The 17,144-nt window shown below is 40.8% G+C and overlaps 1 protein-coding gene across 4 annotated transcripts in view; it reads right to left on the minus strand.

Moving 5' to 3' along the window:
* col15a1b (collagen, type XV, alpha 1b) overlaps positions 1 to 17,144 on the minus strand; it is a 74,022-nt gene that overhangs the window by 33,197 nt on the left and 23,681 nt on the right. For 3 of the 4 annotated variants that reach the window (XM_039814639.1, XM_039814636.1, XM_039814638.1), the window contains 13 exons: positions 13,172 to 13,359; positions 11,705 to 11,914; positions 11,191 to 11,343; positions 7,011 to 7,085; positions 6,416 to 6,514; positions 5,252 to 5,366; positions 4,204 to 4,238; positions 3,864 to 4,049; positions 3,730 to 3,756; positions 3,586 to 3,648; positions 3,365 to 3,442; positions 3,117 to 3,179; positions 2,858 to 3,031 (listed from right to left, as the gene is read on the minus strand). In XM_039814639.1, coding sequence (XP_039670573.1) covers positions 2,858 to 3,031; positions 3,117 to 3,179; positions 3,365 to 3,442; positions 3,586 to 3,648; positions 3,730 to 3,756; positions 3,864 to 4,049; positions 4,204 to 4,238; positions 5,252 to 5,366; positions 6,416 to 6,514; positions 7,011 to 7,085; positions 11,191 to 11,343; positions 11,705 to 11,914; positions 13,172 to 13,359 — 1,466 coding nt within the window. The remainder of the gene's footprint in view (positions 1 to 2,857; positions 3,032 to 3,116; positions 3,180 to 3,364; positions 3,443 to 3,585; positions 3,649 to 3,729; positions 3,757 to 3,863; positions 4,050 to 4,203; positions 4,239 to 5,251; positions 5,367 to 6,415; positions 6,515 to 7,010; positions 7,086 to 11,190; positions 11,344 to 11,704; positions 11,915 to 13,171; positions 13,360 to 17,144) is intronic. The other variant, XM_039814637.1, reaches the window with a different exon arrangement.

Genomic DNA, 17,144 nt, shown 5'->3' on the forward strand with positions numbered 1-17,144 from the left:
TGCATAATTATAGTAATATAAATAAAGCACTATGATTGTCTCAAATTAACATTTACTGTAATGTTGTTTTATATTGAAGATGAGTTTTGCTTCATCAATTCTCAGGCTTTTGACTGTAATTCTGCCTTTTATTGTTTGCTGGTTAAACCCAGCAAACCAGGAAGATATACCTCTCCAGAACCCCAAGTGGACCCAAAGTCAAGCCCAGAACCAGAGGCAAAGCTGGATTCAGAACTGAACCCAGAACTGAAACCAGAGCCGAGGTCAGAGGACAACTCTGAGCTCAAGCCTGAACCATCAGGCCCAGAACCACTAAACCAATCCTCAAACATCTGAAACAGAGTGGAGAGGAGGACGAGGTGGCAGGAGTGGAGCAAAAGGTGGAGAAGATGAGGATAGAGGAGGAGAAATGGAGGGTGAGAATCATTACAGAGGGGTGATGGTACCAGAGGTAGAGGGAGGATAAAAGACAGACTGGTCATTGGTCATGACACACACAAATATGGATCACCACAATATGAATAAAGAAGAAACACAAACTGAAGGTGAATTTGGATTGGAAATAGAAGGGAAGGTAGAGAACAAGAAAGACAGACAGTATACAATGACAATACAGCAGCACAGCTAGTAAAACATTAAGGTAAAGACAGTATTTGCATAATAATAATTTAATTGATAAGGAAGCAAATCTTAAAAAGGATGTTACAACATATAAACATTTTACAGTATTCAAACTTTTTAATGCAAAATGGAACTCAAACAGTGTGAAAAGTGAAACTTGACAACTGATGCTGTCACTTTAAGTTTTAGCCTCACTATTTTCATTTTATGCCAAATCCAAGAGTTCACAGGCCTTTTGAAAGCAAATGCAGATTTGCAGAATGAAGACAGTCAATACTGCTCACAATATATACATATATTTAATTTGACCATTGCCATATGTTTGATTAAGTATTCAGTGTCTGCCATCCAACATTATTTTTGTTAAGATGGATAATTTTTTTGCAACAGCATTTCAAACATAACTTGTTTTTAAAACAGTGTACTTAAACTCTGACTAATCAAATGTGTGTCTGTAGGTCCTATAAGTAGCCTCTGCATGTCTCTACATGAATAATTAATTCATATAATAACACTTCTGGACCGTTACAAGGTCTTATGTGCAGAAGCCCTGAGAGGCAAGTGAGTGAGAAAAAACTCTGATGATCAATTTTCTAAGTCTGATCTAAATTGTTTTCTCTCCTGTGTTTATTATTAGAATTTATTATTTCTAAATTACTTAATTATTTTTTTCATCTTTGAAAGCCAGAATATTTTTTTTCCAAGTGTTTGTTGTTGTAATACTCCTTTCGGCCAAAAGAGGGTGAGGAGCGCCACTCTAAAAATAAGGTAGGCTACATATAATGTGTGTTAGCAAGTTATGTAACATTTAGTGCGTAACTTTTTAATATTAATGAACGTCCGTTACATTCAAGCCATTGCCAAATGAGTTGAAGCTAATGAAGACTATCAGCTGGACACAACTCTCTCTGGATTTCTCAGTGTGGCTATGTTCAGAAGATTGTGTCGTCCGGTGACTTTCCCGCGCAGAAACTCGAGTGAAGATAATGACCTCTTCTGAAGAGTCCATCATGTTTTTTTGTAATCCTCCGTGTCCTCCTTGGCTACTAGCAACTGTGTGGAGGAGGGGTGGGGGTGCGGGATCACGGAAGGCTTGTATCAAAGAATTTCTAATATAGGAAGAAGTTCCACTCCCTCGTTACTTCCGGCTTCTGAACTGGTTGCATTACCACCAGAGTTCCATATAGGGGGCGCTCACAGGCCAGTGCAGAATGAATGGGACTCTATGGAGCTATACACCTCAAAACCCACTTTTCTCAGGATTTAATTTTTTGTCTAGTAATTTGAATGTTGCATTCGAAAGGGGAGGCAAAGAAAAAAGTCGTTTTTTTGTTCTAAAAAGCCTTTTAAAATGTCAATGACGTCATACACATGTACGGCCAGAGATACTGCTTTACGGCAAGCTCTGAGTCGCTTCCTTTGTTCTCTCGAGGCATCAACAACACAGCTAACAGGTTCGGCTCTCCCTGTTAATACACGTGCTAGAAAGAGGTTTGCTAATGTTTTAAAGACCACGCCGAAATATTCACTCTGACATTCTGGTTCTGTTTTGCATGCCGTCAAGTGGGATCTCTGATCGTAATCAGTCCTTCACTGACCAATCAGCATTCATTAGCAGAATGCTAGCGTGTTATGAGCAACAACGACTCACCCTGTAAGAAATCAAAAAGACATAAGTACTCGTTCATTCAACTTTCGACCTATAACCCATGTTGAACTTGCAAAAACTACAATCAAATCGGAGGTTTCTCAACGACGATCAGGCGAAAGAGACACATTTAGCCGTCTAGCTCCATAGAGTCCCATTCATTTTGCACTGGACCGCGATCACCCCCCAGTGGAACTCTGGTGGAACTGCAACCAAATTCGGTACAATGGGACTGAATAGGGAGGGGAACGGCTTTCCGTAGACCGGCTTTGCTTGTATCATGTGGACACGCCGACAGTGTTGTTGTCATTACTTAGAATTCCTCATGGGGGAGACAGAAACTACGCACTATAGCTTTGAGTAATCGGTGCTGGAACATGGGGTAGTGGTGCACTTCAGCCTCTTGTGGCCTCTTTTGTGAACAAAAAAAGAACAATTATAATTCACCTGCCAAAACTTTTTTTCCCACCTATTTCGCAGATGATGAAAAAAGAAAAATTGCCTCTCAGGCCTTCCTTACTTACGTTTATTCATAACTAAATTTAACTGAAAGTTGAATACTGTATGTCTTTTATCCCGGTAACTTACTGGTATTCCAGGTCTGCCTGGGAGCCCGTCTCTGCCAGGGGTACCGGGTGGTCCAGCAAGCCCTGGAGAGAGGCCTTCAGATGTGTCAGATGATGACAGGTTTCCAGTACCACCAGCATCAGGACGTCCTGGAGGCCCTGGAGGCCCTGGAGGCCCTGGTGGACCAGGAAGACCCTGATGAAAAGAGAATTCCTATTATTTCCACTGTGCAGATTAAACTATGAGACCATCGTGTCTATCTCTGCTGCCTTTTTCTTACCCTGATGAGTTCAGTGTCGCTGTCCAGGTCTTCAAACCCAGAACCCAGGGCATCTGCTCCATACTGTCACACAGATAAACACACAGTCTAACACACACTGTACATACTCAGGTTGCCAACTAGGCTTGACCCTCATCTACATTTACTACATGCTGATTTCATCACAAAGAAATGCAGAATAATACCACAAGTACATGTTGTGTGTAGAGCAAAAAGACACAAGTAGAACCATAAACCCTGATACTCACCGGTACACTGCGTGACCTGGGGGGTCCAGGAGGCCCAGGGAGGCCGGGAGGGCCTGGTGCACCAACTCCTGGGTCTCCCTGTAGAGAGGGAAGGGAAGAGGAAAGAGTATAGAATGAAAAGATCTGTCTTTTACAGTACATTTGGTGACATACAATAAAAGGGATTTTGAATTATGAGTCGTAATAAGTTATTGATTGCAACGTGTGTGCTTTGGTCGTACCTTCTCTCCTTTAGCTCCAGCTTCCCCATCCAAACCTGGAAATCCCTGAGATCCTCTCTGACCCTGGATGTAAAAACACAGATGAGGTATTACATGTGATATAAAGCACAGCAAAGAAGACAGAAGAAGACATATCTAACTTACTGGATCTCCTTTATCCCCCTTGATTCCCTGTGAAGACAGAGAAGGATTTAGGATCAGTACTAAATCTTATGAACTCAGGTCTATAAAACAGTGGCAACACACACACACGCTCTCTATCTTGTTTGCGTACACACCGCTTGTCCATCTTTCCCTGGCAGTCCTGGGGATCCAGGGATTCCTGGTGGTCCTTGTGTGCCTCTTGGTCCAGGCTGAGCTTTCCACTGGGGCCCAGGGGTGGGGCCTGGGTGACCAGGTGGGCCAGGTGGACCTCTGGGTCCAGGATCTCCACGCTCTCCTTTTAACCCATGCCTGACATGACCCTGGAAATAAAAAAAATAAAATAATTGGGTGTATAAAAAACACACACTGTAATAAAAAAGATTCTGTTGTGCAGAATATTTAAAATATGTCATAATGTTTGACAGCAAAATAAGAAATAGAAAGAGAGGCGAGAACGTCCCCGTCTGAACTTACATCTCCTGATCTCTCCCCCGGCTCCTCTGTCCGCCCTGTACATAGCATATGACATCATCAACCAGTTTGACCAATCAGATTCTTATGGGATAACACCGCCCACAAGTGTATCTTGCCACTTGTCGAGCATGACACAGACATTTGTACTGTAACAGTTTTGTGACAATCAAAGAGCCATACTAAGTATAATAATATATACCAGTATAATGCTACCTATTTGCTGTTGTTGTCTATATTATATTCATTACCATGTATTATCCATCTATTTATCTACATGCTTTTTTTGCTGCATCTGTTGCTGCATCTGTTGCTGCATTAACAAATTGCCTAATCTGGTCCTATCAGAATGTAATTACATCTATAGGAATCTGCTTTTTATTTAACTAGTGCACAGTAAATTCACTAAACAAGTTTGCTCTCTTTTCAAGGTATGGCATCACTCACACATTCACACCTGGAACCATAGTACAATGGTCTTTGTTTGTTTTTGCCCTTTTAGGCCTTTATTGTGATAGGACAGCTGAAGACATGAAAGGGGAAAGGACATGCAGCAAATGTCCGCAGGTCGGAGTCAAACCCGGGACAGCTGCGCCGAGGCATAAGCCTCTATAAATGAGCGCCCGCCCTACCAACTGAGCTATCTGGGCGCCCAGTACGATGATCTTTTAGTAGCATTTCTGGAGCTGTATTGTGCCTTCCTGAGAAAAGGCAAAGAAGAACTAGCGCCACTCTTTCATTTCTCCAACCCACATTTATCAGGCTAGTTTGGGTATCAAAAGCCTGCTTTTCTAAACTTTAGGCCACAACTGCCCCTGTTGAGGCGGCTAATGAAAACATTAGCGGATCTTCCATAGAAATTATTCTTTACATTGATGTTGATCATGAAATACAAAATCCTAATTGCCAAGAAACTGTAAGTACAGTACAGAGTGTTTCCTATACATACTATACATAATTACAAGGCACTTTAACCACAGAAGTAGACCAGATTGATGAGCTGCTAAAGACACAGAACAAATGAATACTGTACATTGAGGTTCACTCTGACCTCTCATCAGCCTCTCTTCACTGGCTTCAGTTGGGGTCTGGTGACCGGAGTACTCATCAAGCTCCACCTCTGGCACCTCAGTGGGCGGAGCTCTGACTGGAACACTGTCCTCCTCCTCAGAGGAATCAAGAAGACGAGCATGTCAATTAGGTCACCCAAATTAAAATGATTCTTCCTGTAAGAAGCACGATTTTGCTTAACAAATACTGTATCCCGGCTCATGAATGACGAAAGAAAATTCAGATGATGAAAAATCATTACATCCATTGCAAGTTGAATGGGAATTTGCTTACCAACTTTTAAGGTATGTTGTCATTGACTTAGCGTAGCAAACAAAATGGAGGGCGATACCAAAAGTAAAAGTGAGATACAATCAGAGATGGACACATGGTTAAAGAATCCTTCAAAATTTGCAGTGTGCAAAATAGTTTCATCACATAGTAAAGGAGCCCATACTGTACAAGTGCAACTGTTAATTTAACAGGATTTGTCCTATTTGTGGGCACTGTTGCTGATGAATGTCTCCAGACCAGACAAGAAAGCATCAATCAGGACTTTAATATCTAACAGTTCTTCAGCTTCTGAAGGACAGTTTCCTTTGAAGCTTCAAAGTCAATGTTGAATATGGGATGTTTAGGGTCAGACTGACTTCCTGGGTGTCGGAGAGTGAAAGTTGGTACCAGAACAGAGAAGAAACACACACACACACACACACACACACACACACATACACACGGAGGAGTGCTGTTTTAGGGTTCTGATGATAAGAAAGGGGGTGTGCATCATACACAGCAGAGGACACAACTAGCTGACACAAGAACGCACACACACACACACACACACACACACACACACACACACACACACACACACACACACACACACACACACACACACACACACACACACACACACACACACACACACACACACACACATTTAGAGCCCTTCCTGCTGACTTTGGGTGCCTCTTAGTAAACTTTGTTTTTTTCAGACCTTGTCACCCAAACTTCCAAAAGGCATGACATATATGCCAAAGACATCTAGTATTTTTCTATTTGATGTAATGATGCAGCCGAAACAAAACACGACACCACCTGTAAGCACCTTTCAACAGATATCTTTTCAGGTACTTGCTCCCAGCACTTCATCCAGCCAACATACCTGTGCTGTGCCATGTTTTTTATCGTGTGTGTTCTTCATCATTTCCTCCTCTGTCTCTCTGTCATCCAAAGCATCATCTCCACTGGTGTATCCCGAGGCCTTTATCAAACAACACGTGTTGGTTTGGGAAAAAAACAAGGTTATAGAGACCAGTGATGATGCAGTGTATCACGTTTTGCCAGTTATATATTGTTACAAACAATAGAACAAATAAAATAAAGTAGTAGAGGAAAGAAATGAGAGAAGGAAAGGATATTCAACTGAAAACCTTCAATTTAAAATCTTCTCTCCCGAGAATTCAGTTGCTTACTGAGGTGTTACGTTTAATGAAAAATCCCTTAGGAATTATATTAATTATATAATTGACTGATTTGATTTTCAGTTAGGTAAGAGGACCAACCCATGGTAACTAGGTATTTTGGTTTAGTAAAGTCCTTTGACCGCTAGGGGGTACTATTGATTCATGTGTATGATATTTGTATAGAATTGTAAACTATTATGTAATAATTAATAAAACAAACTCCTGTTTTTTTTAAATAGTTCTAAATTGTGAGTTCCTTTGTGTCAACAATCTGTGTTTATGTGTGTTTCTCACATAAGGATCATCGTCTTCACACTGCTCCTCAGCTGCTCTGGGATCATCTTTAATCACCAACTGCTGAATGGATCCCTGTAGAGAGAGAAGAGAGAGAGAGAGAGAGAGAGAGAGAGAGAGAGAGAGAGAGAGAAAGAGAGAGAGAGAGAGAGAATTAGGAAACATTCTTTAAATCATCTAAACACCTGGGTTATACAGGTAAAATAACTCAGTTATATTGTAATAAAGTTGGGTTAAAGCACCCCAAGTTAATGCATTCACTGTGACTATCAGCAAAAATCCTCGGGATTAAATAAAGTGTTATCTTAATCTTAATATGTCTTTTGTATCCCTGTATGGTGTCCTTGAGTGCCGAGAAAGGCGCCTTTAAATAAAATGTATTATTAATCTTGGTATTCACAGTAAATTAGTAATGTGTGTGCATATAGACATGTCAAATGTCAATGTCAACGTCAAATTTATTTATATAGCACATTAAAACAACTGTGGTTGACCAATGTGCTGAAAAAGGTAAAATATCAAATACAAAAATTAGCACGTATAATAAACACATTAAAGGACATTTGACGCCCAGACTCAGCTAGGACCAAAGGCCAGAGTAAAAAGGTGTGTCTTTAGCAGGGACTTAAAAGTATAAAGTCTGTGCCTCTCGAATATTCATTGGAAGGTTATTCCAGAGGATGGGAGCACCCACCGCAAAAGCTTCCTCAATCCCCTCTACTTTTTAGCCTAGCTTTTGGTACATCCAAAAGCAAGCGGTTGGTTGACCTCAATGTTCTGACTGGTGAATAGTGATGTAAAAGTTCAGCCAGATACAAAGGGGCCAAACCATTTAAAGCCTTGAAGACGAGTAATAAGATCTAAAAATATATCCTAGTGAGTGGGACCGGTGTGAGGTGCGATGATTGACAGGAGTAAGCTTTCGTTTGTACAATGATCAATGCGACCATTGCTGCAAGACAATGAGAACATCGACATGCACATTAGCATTCAGGTTTGGCATCTTACCCTGGTACATATCATATTTAGCATTGTTAAACCAGGATATGGCGTGTACATGCACATACACATAACCAGGAGGATACTCCATAACCTTGATCATATTCGGGATAGTAGTGCACATACAAACACACTCAATATAACAGAGTCAACCAGGACTTATAATACAACATAAAACACAACTTGACTGATGATCACAAATTACTACGAAAAACTACAAAGAGCTTTAAGAAAATGTATTTTCTCCAATACCCTTACACTGTTATCAAATATCTTCAAACTGTGATGTTCAGAACTGCCTTGTCTACATCCACTTAGGTAGTCATTTCCTACATTTCCCAGAATGCAAAACAAGAAGGTTTTGCAGTCAAAATAAAAGTCATCCTATTGCTGCTGTCAGGGATAAATTAGTACGCTTTTATCTTTAGTAATGGATTACTCTGAATAAGTCTGCATTATAATCAAACCGGAGCCTCATGTTCAGGAGTTTCTGAAATGTTCTCCTAGTTCACTGTTCAGTCACACACTTAAATAAGCCAACATTTTGAAAAGAAATGTTTTGGGGTGGATGTTTCATTTAACTAACTAACTAAATTCTCTAGATTCTGCGTAAATACAGTAGCATTTCGAAGCAATGCTATTGTCTAAGAAAGTTTAAAAAAGAAACAGTCACATACAGAACATATCTCTAAAAACAGTGGTCCTCAAACTGGGGAATGGGCCCCCTGCCAAGCCTTTCTTGCCAACCTGAGGCTTTAAACTTCAACTTGGATTGTTTTATTAGTAGTTGGTAGTGTTGTAACCTCTTTCGCTCCCTCTCTATAAACAGAGAAGCACCACACACACACAATGAAGTACGGTCCACTTGCTGATGTCACCATAGAGACGGGATTTCCAAAGACGCACACACACATGCACACACAGACACATGCACAACACTCACACTCACAGCGGGGTGGTAATCGTGCAGGTTTATATAGTTCTATGGGAACATGGAGAGAGATGGCAATTCACAACACTCACAGAAATACATGCTGATTAAAAAGGGCCCCATGGCCATGACTGCTCTTCTTTGAAACACAAGACAACAAACCAGGGACACACACACACACACACACACAATGTGACCCAGATATTTCCGACTGGATATGACTGATGCTGAGCATGCACGTATTCTGTCGTCATGCTTCAGATAACCCGTTCAGAAAGTCAGGAACACTGAACAAAGCAGAATAATAAATAATAAAAGTGGGAATGGCCGTGTCCACTCACCATGGCAACAAGGGACTAGCAGCTCGTATTTTTCTTTTGTGAGTGCCGATGAGTTGAAAATGGACTGACAGCGATTCCGGTAATAATGTCAGTTAAAGCTGCCAAGATTAATCGATTAGTTGTCAGCTATTAAATAAATCGGCAGCTATTGTGATAATCACTCTGAGTAATCTTTTAAGAAAGCAGTTAAAATCTCTGATTCCAGCTTTTTAAATGTACATTTTTCTTCTTCTGTTTCTTTATTTCTTTACTCCACTATGATAGTAAACTGAATATCTTTGAGTTGTGGACAAAAGACAAAGGACATCATGGGCTTTGGGAAACACTGATCGATTTGTCACCATTTTCTGACACTTACAAATGGACCAAACAACAACCAAATAATCAACAGATTAATCGACAATAATAAAAATCATTAGTTGCAGCCCTAATGTCAGTTTGAAAAGAGTTGTAGTAGCTGACTCTTTAAGAATACACAGTATGCTGTCATTCCTATTGACTGGGACGGAAGTTTGAACTTGGGTGTTAAACTACACCGTCATAGTTGACATGGCAGCAGATTCAAAGGCCTGAGTAAAGCCCTTGATCTGACCACAACCAATCCTTGTTGATGTCTCTGACTTCCTCCTCTGCCATCGACTCACTCCCACTATATTCCACTATTCTTTCCTCCCTTCTTACTTCCTCTCTCTCTCTCTCTGATCTTAATAGTTCTATCCAGTAAAATCTGTAACACAGCCAGCTCAGGAAGTAGTACTAGAGGTGGTCATGACATTTTGACCCTGTTTAGACCCGGCTGCCTCCTGATGCAGACTGTGTTGGATATGGATTATACTGTAGCCTTGAAAAAGGCATCACATTTCACTTTGCGCACTCTGGCCTGGCAATGCTCAGTAAGCATGTGCATGGGTTAGAGGCATCATCAGTGGTAATTACTGTGGTTGTTCTTTCAAGATTTATTTTCCTAAATGATGTGAGATAATGAGTTTCTCAGTAAACATGAGCTGAAAATAGTACATTAGTTGCAGAACCATGCTTCATTTGACATCTACATCGACAAGTGAGGCATTGTAGATCATCATTATTATAATGGCATAGTCTGCTGATTAGTCCAGCTTTTGGCTGCCGCACTTAAATGATTGTCTATCATTTATTTATTTACACTATGTTAACCTTTCCACTGTTTTATTCATGTAACAGCAAAGTAATAGTAAAAAGAAAACAAAAGAAGAGGAAGATACAGTATGTAATGCCTTTGTTTTCTTCAAAGCCATGTTCTTGGCCAATGATTTCACTGAGTTGGTTTTTGATTACATGATTGTCACATCAAAATAGAGGCTGTTTGACTGCTTACTGAAAAAAAAAAATAATGTCCATGACCGAATGCTGAATGCTATTTGGGTGATTAGACTCTCATTACATTTTTGATTTATTTACTTTTTTACATGTACTGTCTGACATTTCAATTCCTAATACCACATAATTTACAAAGATGAAAACATTCACAAGCAGTGTTTTGCTAGCATTTATTTGTCATTTCAATGGTTGAAAGGCCTGAATAGCCTGTTTTTGGAAACAGGGAAGAAACAAAACATAAATTCACCCAAACATAAATTATTTCAGTAGGCTCAATGCTGTGAATCTTCCAGAGGAGAGGGACAGAGGGCAGATGACATTTCAGCTCTTTTACATGGTAATGAGAGGCCAGAACACACAAGCACACACATCCACACAAAACAAATGTAATCCTGAGGCCGACTGCACAGACAAACAGCACACTGATATTGACACAGGCAGTCGGTCTCAATCTTTCTCCTTCTTTTTGCCTTTTGTTTTTGCAGAGAAACCCTACTTGTCCTTCAAAAGACATCCACAGAGACATATACATTTAGAGGATTTCTTCACTTACCACAAACTTGTCAAGCCCAGTGTTTCCTGCATTAGCTACAAAAATGCCTGAATTGCGCGAGAAGTTGAGTCTTTCTGGTCTCCGATGGAAAGTAGCCCTCTCACCATCTCCACAGTCCATGTAGAGACGCACCTCGTCATGCTCCACCACCACCTGATAGACAGATCGAATAGATTATTGTAATGTTTTGTCATGGGGATTTGCCATTGTTTTCACTAAAATTCCAGTTCCAATTTTTTTTTAAACCGATTGGGGAAGATTCAAGAATTTAAATAGATTTGATGCCCTTATTTGTGTACATTCATTAACAACAAATGTCTATGCAACAGATATATTTCCATAGACACTCAAAGGTTCAAAACCAAGTAAAATAATAAAATGCAAAGAATACATTCATTGCACATTTTTACTGATTTGTAGCTGAGTTGGAGCATTAATGTCTAATGTCATCAGCTGAATATTTATCTCTTATCCAATAACTTGTCATGTAATATATACAGCGTGCAATGCTCACCGTGAATCGTGTCCACTGGTCGGTCATGTCTGGGACACTAAAAGAAGCAGCTTTGTGGCTGTGGGAAGCTTGCTCTCTGTCAGTGTAGTATAGTAAGATGCTTTGGAGGCCCCCACGCACCGGAGTAAGGGCCAAACCCAGCTCCACCACCTTCTGATGGGTATCTGTGATGGCAAAGAGCACGCCTCCTCTCTGAGTGGCTGGACGCACCTGGAGTCAGGGCAAAAGACATAGGGTCACTAAAGATTATTGCTTTGGCATCCTGCTTTGACTTTATGAATATTATATGTATTAAGACATATGTATGTATATGTCTTAATACCATAAGACATATACATACAGTAATATACAGAAGTTCCAGTATAAATGGAATGAGTATCATAGAATACATTGACAGATCTAAAGCATTAATATTCGTTTTTGAAAATATAGCACCTGGCCATGAAGGATTGCTTTATCTTAAAAATTCCACAAGGTGGCAACATAGCTTTAAAGGAATACGCCACCGTTTGTTGAAATATGGTTATTCACCATCTCCTCTATATTTATATAGATGGGCAAACGTTAGCATGTCGTGAGTAAAAGTGACCTAACAACAACAAAAACAAAACCTAATTACTTATTGTAGCCTGCGTATTCACAACAAGTAAAATAGAATAGATGCAGATTGGCGATTTTCCGAGGTAATTTTGTCTTGGGACTATATTGGGTGGAAGTTGACAACCAAATGCGCGCCCGCCGACTGAGATTGGAGCGGGGTCTGGCAGCTCGCGGCGGCGGCACAAAGTCACTGTTTCTGGTTACTGGATGGGCAGTGGCTCGCGGGTTGGAAAGCCGCAGCTCAGTGACGGGCGCAATTTTGTTGTCCAGCAACCCCGAAACAGTGACTTTGCGCCAGCGCGTAGAGCCCTGCGGGGGCGCGACATGTCTGTCAGTCCGGAGTAGTAGTGCTTCGGCTGTAGCCTACTTCCACCCAATATAGTCCCAAGTCAAAATCTGCCTAGGAAATCGTCTAGTCTTAATCTGCATTGCTATTTTTACTCGTTGTGAATACACAGGTCACAAGAAGTAATTAGGTTTTGTTTTTGTTGTTGTTGGGGTCACTTTTACTCACGACATGCTAACGGCAACAAAGGATTCCATTCATTACGCTAAGCTAAGCTAGCGGCGGCGATGCCGAACTAAGACAATGCATGCACTGAGACAAAAATGCGTTTGCCCACCTATATAAATATAGAGGAGACGGTGAATAACCCTATTTCAACAAACGGTGGCGTATTCCTTTAAGATGACCATAAAGATAGTTCTTTGGCATAGAATAAAAGTCATGTAATGTATGTATTTTATTATACAATACTTATAGTAGTCTAAGATAAAATCTGATAGTGTATCTTGACCACTGCATTGGCCCCTTTGACAGTATGAATAGTGTTTAAAAGGTCAAAGTGATAAATTCTCTAGCATTACCGTGACAATGATGGCAAAGTCCCTGTAGAAGGACCCTGGCACGAAGGTCTTGGTGAGCCGGCCGATGTTGGCTTCGGGATCAAATTTGTAGGCTGGAAAGCCCTGATAGCCAGGAGTGAAGGAGACGGAGGGAGGGAGGGGAACGCCAATTATCTCTGTCAGGTCCAGATGACTTCCTGGGCCTCGCTCTGACAGAGACAGAAACAATGGAAATGTGTGTACATAGAAACAAAGAAGGTAACATGTGTAAAAATGGTTTGGATTTTGGAGCATTGATTTGGACAGCATTGGGTATTGGATATTAAAAACTGTCTCTTCATCAAACTCACCCTGGGTCCGTTTAATTAAGTGTAGGCCTCCTGCTATCTTATAACACTAATAACATTACTGTCGGCAAAATACCCCCGCCAATCAAATCCATACTTCAACATTAACTGTCAAGCCTCTAAACCTGTATGGAAATGAACACAAAGTGTTAACTCATTTAACGATAATAATGACGAGATGAGACAGGACCGCTGTCATGACTGTGGCGATATCAACATGCAATATTGTTGACGAAAAAGACAACACTAAAATGTAGCTGAACAAAAACACTCTTTATTTGCATTGCCTTCCACCCCCCCCCCTCTCTCTCTCTCTCTCTCTGTGTGCACACACGCACATACACACACACACACACACACACACACACACACACACACACACACACACACACACACACACACACACACACACACACACACACACACACACACACACAGTCCGGAGCCCGGCTAAATATACTCAGTCCGTTTCTGGTGGTTGATTAATGCTGATATGAGCTCATAACTCCATAAGGCTACTGTCTGATTATTCCACATTTTAATTGTGATATTTTGTGATTAAATTATGAATCTGCCATGTTCTCTGTCAGGTAAATGTATGAGTACAATGTCTTCCTCTGATGTAGAAGTACACTGTTAGTCAGTAGTAGGCTATGCAGTTGAGTTCCATATTAAGTGGAGTGGGGTCCTTCTGTAAGTCATTTTGGGGTACAATGGTTTTGGATAAAGCAACACGCAGCAATACCACAGGCCAAGCAATCGGCCCGTTCCAAACAGGCACATTTTGAACGGGCACTGTACTGTACTAGTTAGAGTAAAGAGGAGAGATACCAGAATCATCTTGACATGGCTTTAATTTGACTTGATTTGATCCAGACTCACTGCCTACGCCTCACTGCTCTGCCTCGCATCGACATAATCCTCAGAAACAGAAATGCACACACAAAGGCTGGCAATTAGAGTATTTAGTGTGAATTTGAAGAGATGGCTTCACATTCCCTTGATTCCCCCCACTAAAGAGTCCATCTCCCGTGGCGACTAACTCTCACCTCAGCATTCCAGCCAAGATCACCCCTGCTACCTATATCTCTGGCACACACACATACACACAAACACAGACAAACACACACACACACACAAACATTCATTGCCCTGTGCCCTATACATGTATAAACAGGTTATAGGCGGATGTAAATAGGGCAACTTGTAACTGTGATACCACATATTTGAAACAATTGATTGACTGGCTTGGTTGGTTTGATAGATATCAGTTCATCTCAAATGATCTCTGTCTGCACACATTGTAATATGGCATGAATAGAAATTACTCTTATCAGATTGTTTTATAATACATGTAACACTAATCAAAGTAAGTTAAGAAATTGTATGTAATGACATATTTACTACTTTTCATGTATAAAATCAGCCAATAATAGGATATATTATAATAATCATAGTAATGCAATATGTGCGTTTCACTATCTTTGTGGGGACCGGTCATTGACATTCCCTAGCCCCTTATCCTAACCTTAACCATCACAACTAAATGCCTAACCTTAACCCTTACCCTCACCCTAACCATAACCTAATTCTAACCCTAACCCTAAAACCAAGTCTTACCCTCAAATAGCCCTTTAAAGTTGTGGGGGCCAGCATTTTGGCCCCACAAAGCTGTCTGGACCCCACAAGTATAGTGTATTCCCAGTTTTTGGACCCCACAAATGTAGTTAAACGAGAACACACATACACACACACACACACACACAAACACACACACGCACGCACACAGATAGAAATGCATTTGCATACATTGCGCACACATCAAACACACATCTCACCCACATCGCACCCACATGAACACACACAAACCCAAACATTTGGGAGTCTCTAACCCTAATTCATCAGCCTGACCAACTGGAAACACACCTGATTAGAGGGTTTAAGGAATGTGTGTGTTTGAGGGTGTGCTTCTGTGCACCACTCACACCACCACAAGTGAAACGCACACACAAACACGCCAAAGCTGTCACACCTCCAGTCCAGATGTGAAGTCATTAGTGCCCTGTAATGACGGAAAGGAACAGACTGCTCTGAGAGAGCTCATGCTACAACCAACGTGCTGTTCAGTGGATACTGACTGCAGAAGTTGGAGTTTTCATTTCCACACTGTGAGACACACAGTTGAACATAATGGCCGATATCACTGTTGGAATCTGGTGTGACGTTGACTTGGCAGCAGCGACCTGGTGGTGATTACCAGTCATGAGGACGGCAGCCATTTTTAAGATACAGACGGACCATGGGTCAAATACATGTGTTTGTGAGAAAGGGCAGAAAGACTAGAAATCTCTCAGCACAGTTTTGGGGAAATATGCTTGTGATGTTTCACCTCATTATCAAACCTAATGAATAAAACGTACTTAATTTTGTGATAAAAAAAATGAAATAAAAAAAAAGACAAATCTCCAAAGCGTTTTACTAAAAAGCTAAAACTTTAAGCCTCTTTTAGCTCATTGTTTTGACTTGACAAACTCTGATCTCATCAGTTTTTCCAGCCACACTGCCCTAGGAAGAGAGCAGTAACTGAGAAAAGGGTTCAAGGTTTTCAGGTGGAATGGGTAAACCAAAGAGGCTATAATAATATTATGTATATATATATATATATCATAATATTATAACCTCCTATTCTGCAATGTAACTTGTAACTATAGAGGTCACGTACTTGTAGTGGAGGTAAATGTACCAATAAATGTATGGAGTAGCAGTTTAAAGTTGAATATAATGGGGTGCCTGGTTAGCTCACCTGGTAAAGCGGGCGCCCATATATAAAGGTTTACTCCTCGTTGCAGCGGCCGCGGGTTTGACTCCGACCTGCGGCCCTTTGCTGCATGTCATTCCCCCTCTCTCTCCCCTTTCAAGTCTAAGCTGTCCTATACAAATAAAGGCCTAAAATGTCCAAAAAAAGAATCTTAAAAAAAGTAGAATATAATGGAAATACTCACCAAAGTACAATAACTCAAAATACTTGAATAAATGTTAAGTCACTTTTCACCACTAGTTTGAACATGCACATGCACATGCTCACGCACGTACGCACAACCACAGGCCTAAACCAATAAGTAACAATGCCAGGAAGGTCTGTGGACAAATCCCATTCTAATGACATCATGTGATGTAAGAGTAGATACTTAAACATCATTTACATTGCAATGACAAAAATATTACACTTATTTCTTATTCTTATTTAAATTAATTCACGCCAGTGAACAGGTGCAAACTCTTAGTCTGTAAATCCTTCATTCATTGACTAGGCCTATTCTTTAAGCATCAATAAGACAGCATGACAGTCATTAAGTCCACTGCATTCATGGCTTCAGTCACCAAATCAAACTTTCAAAATCTGCCAGTCATCTGATCTCTCAGTCATTTCACATCACATTTTTCCACTCCAACTCCCTCCTCCTGAACATAATCCTCGTCATGTTGGCCACATGGACGCTTGATCAGCTTGTATAGAGTTAGAAAACCAATATGAACAACCCCCTTTAGCGTTGCCACGTATAACCTTTTAAACCCACCTTGACCCTGCTGTGTGACACAAAAGCTTCCTGCTGCTTGACCCACTCCCTCTAGATTTCTTAGAATCT

The sequence above is a fragment of the Perca fluviatilis genome, chromosome 11 (genome assembly GCF_010015445.1).
Source record: "Perca fluviatilis chromosome 11, GENO_Pfluv_1.0, whole genome shotgun sequence".
In the NCBI taxonomy this organism is placed as follows: domain Eukaryota; kingdom Metazoa; phylum Chordata; class Actinopteri; order Perciformes; family Percidae; genus Perca; species Perca fluviatilis.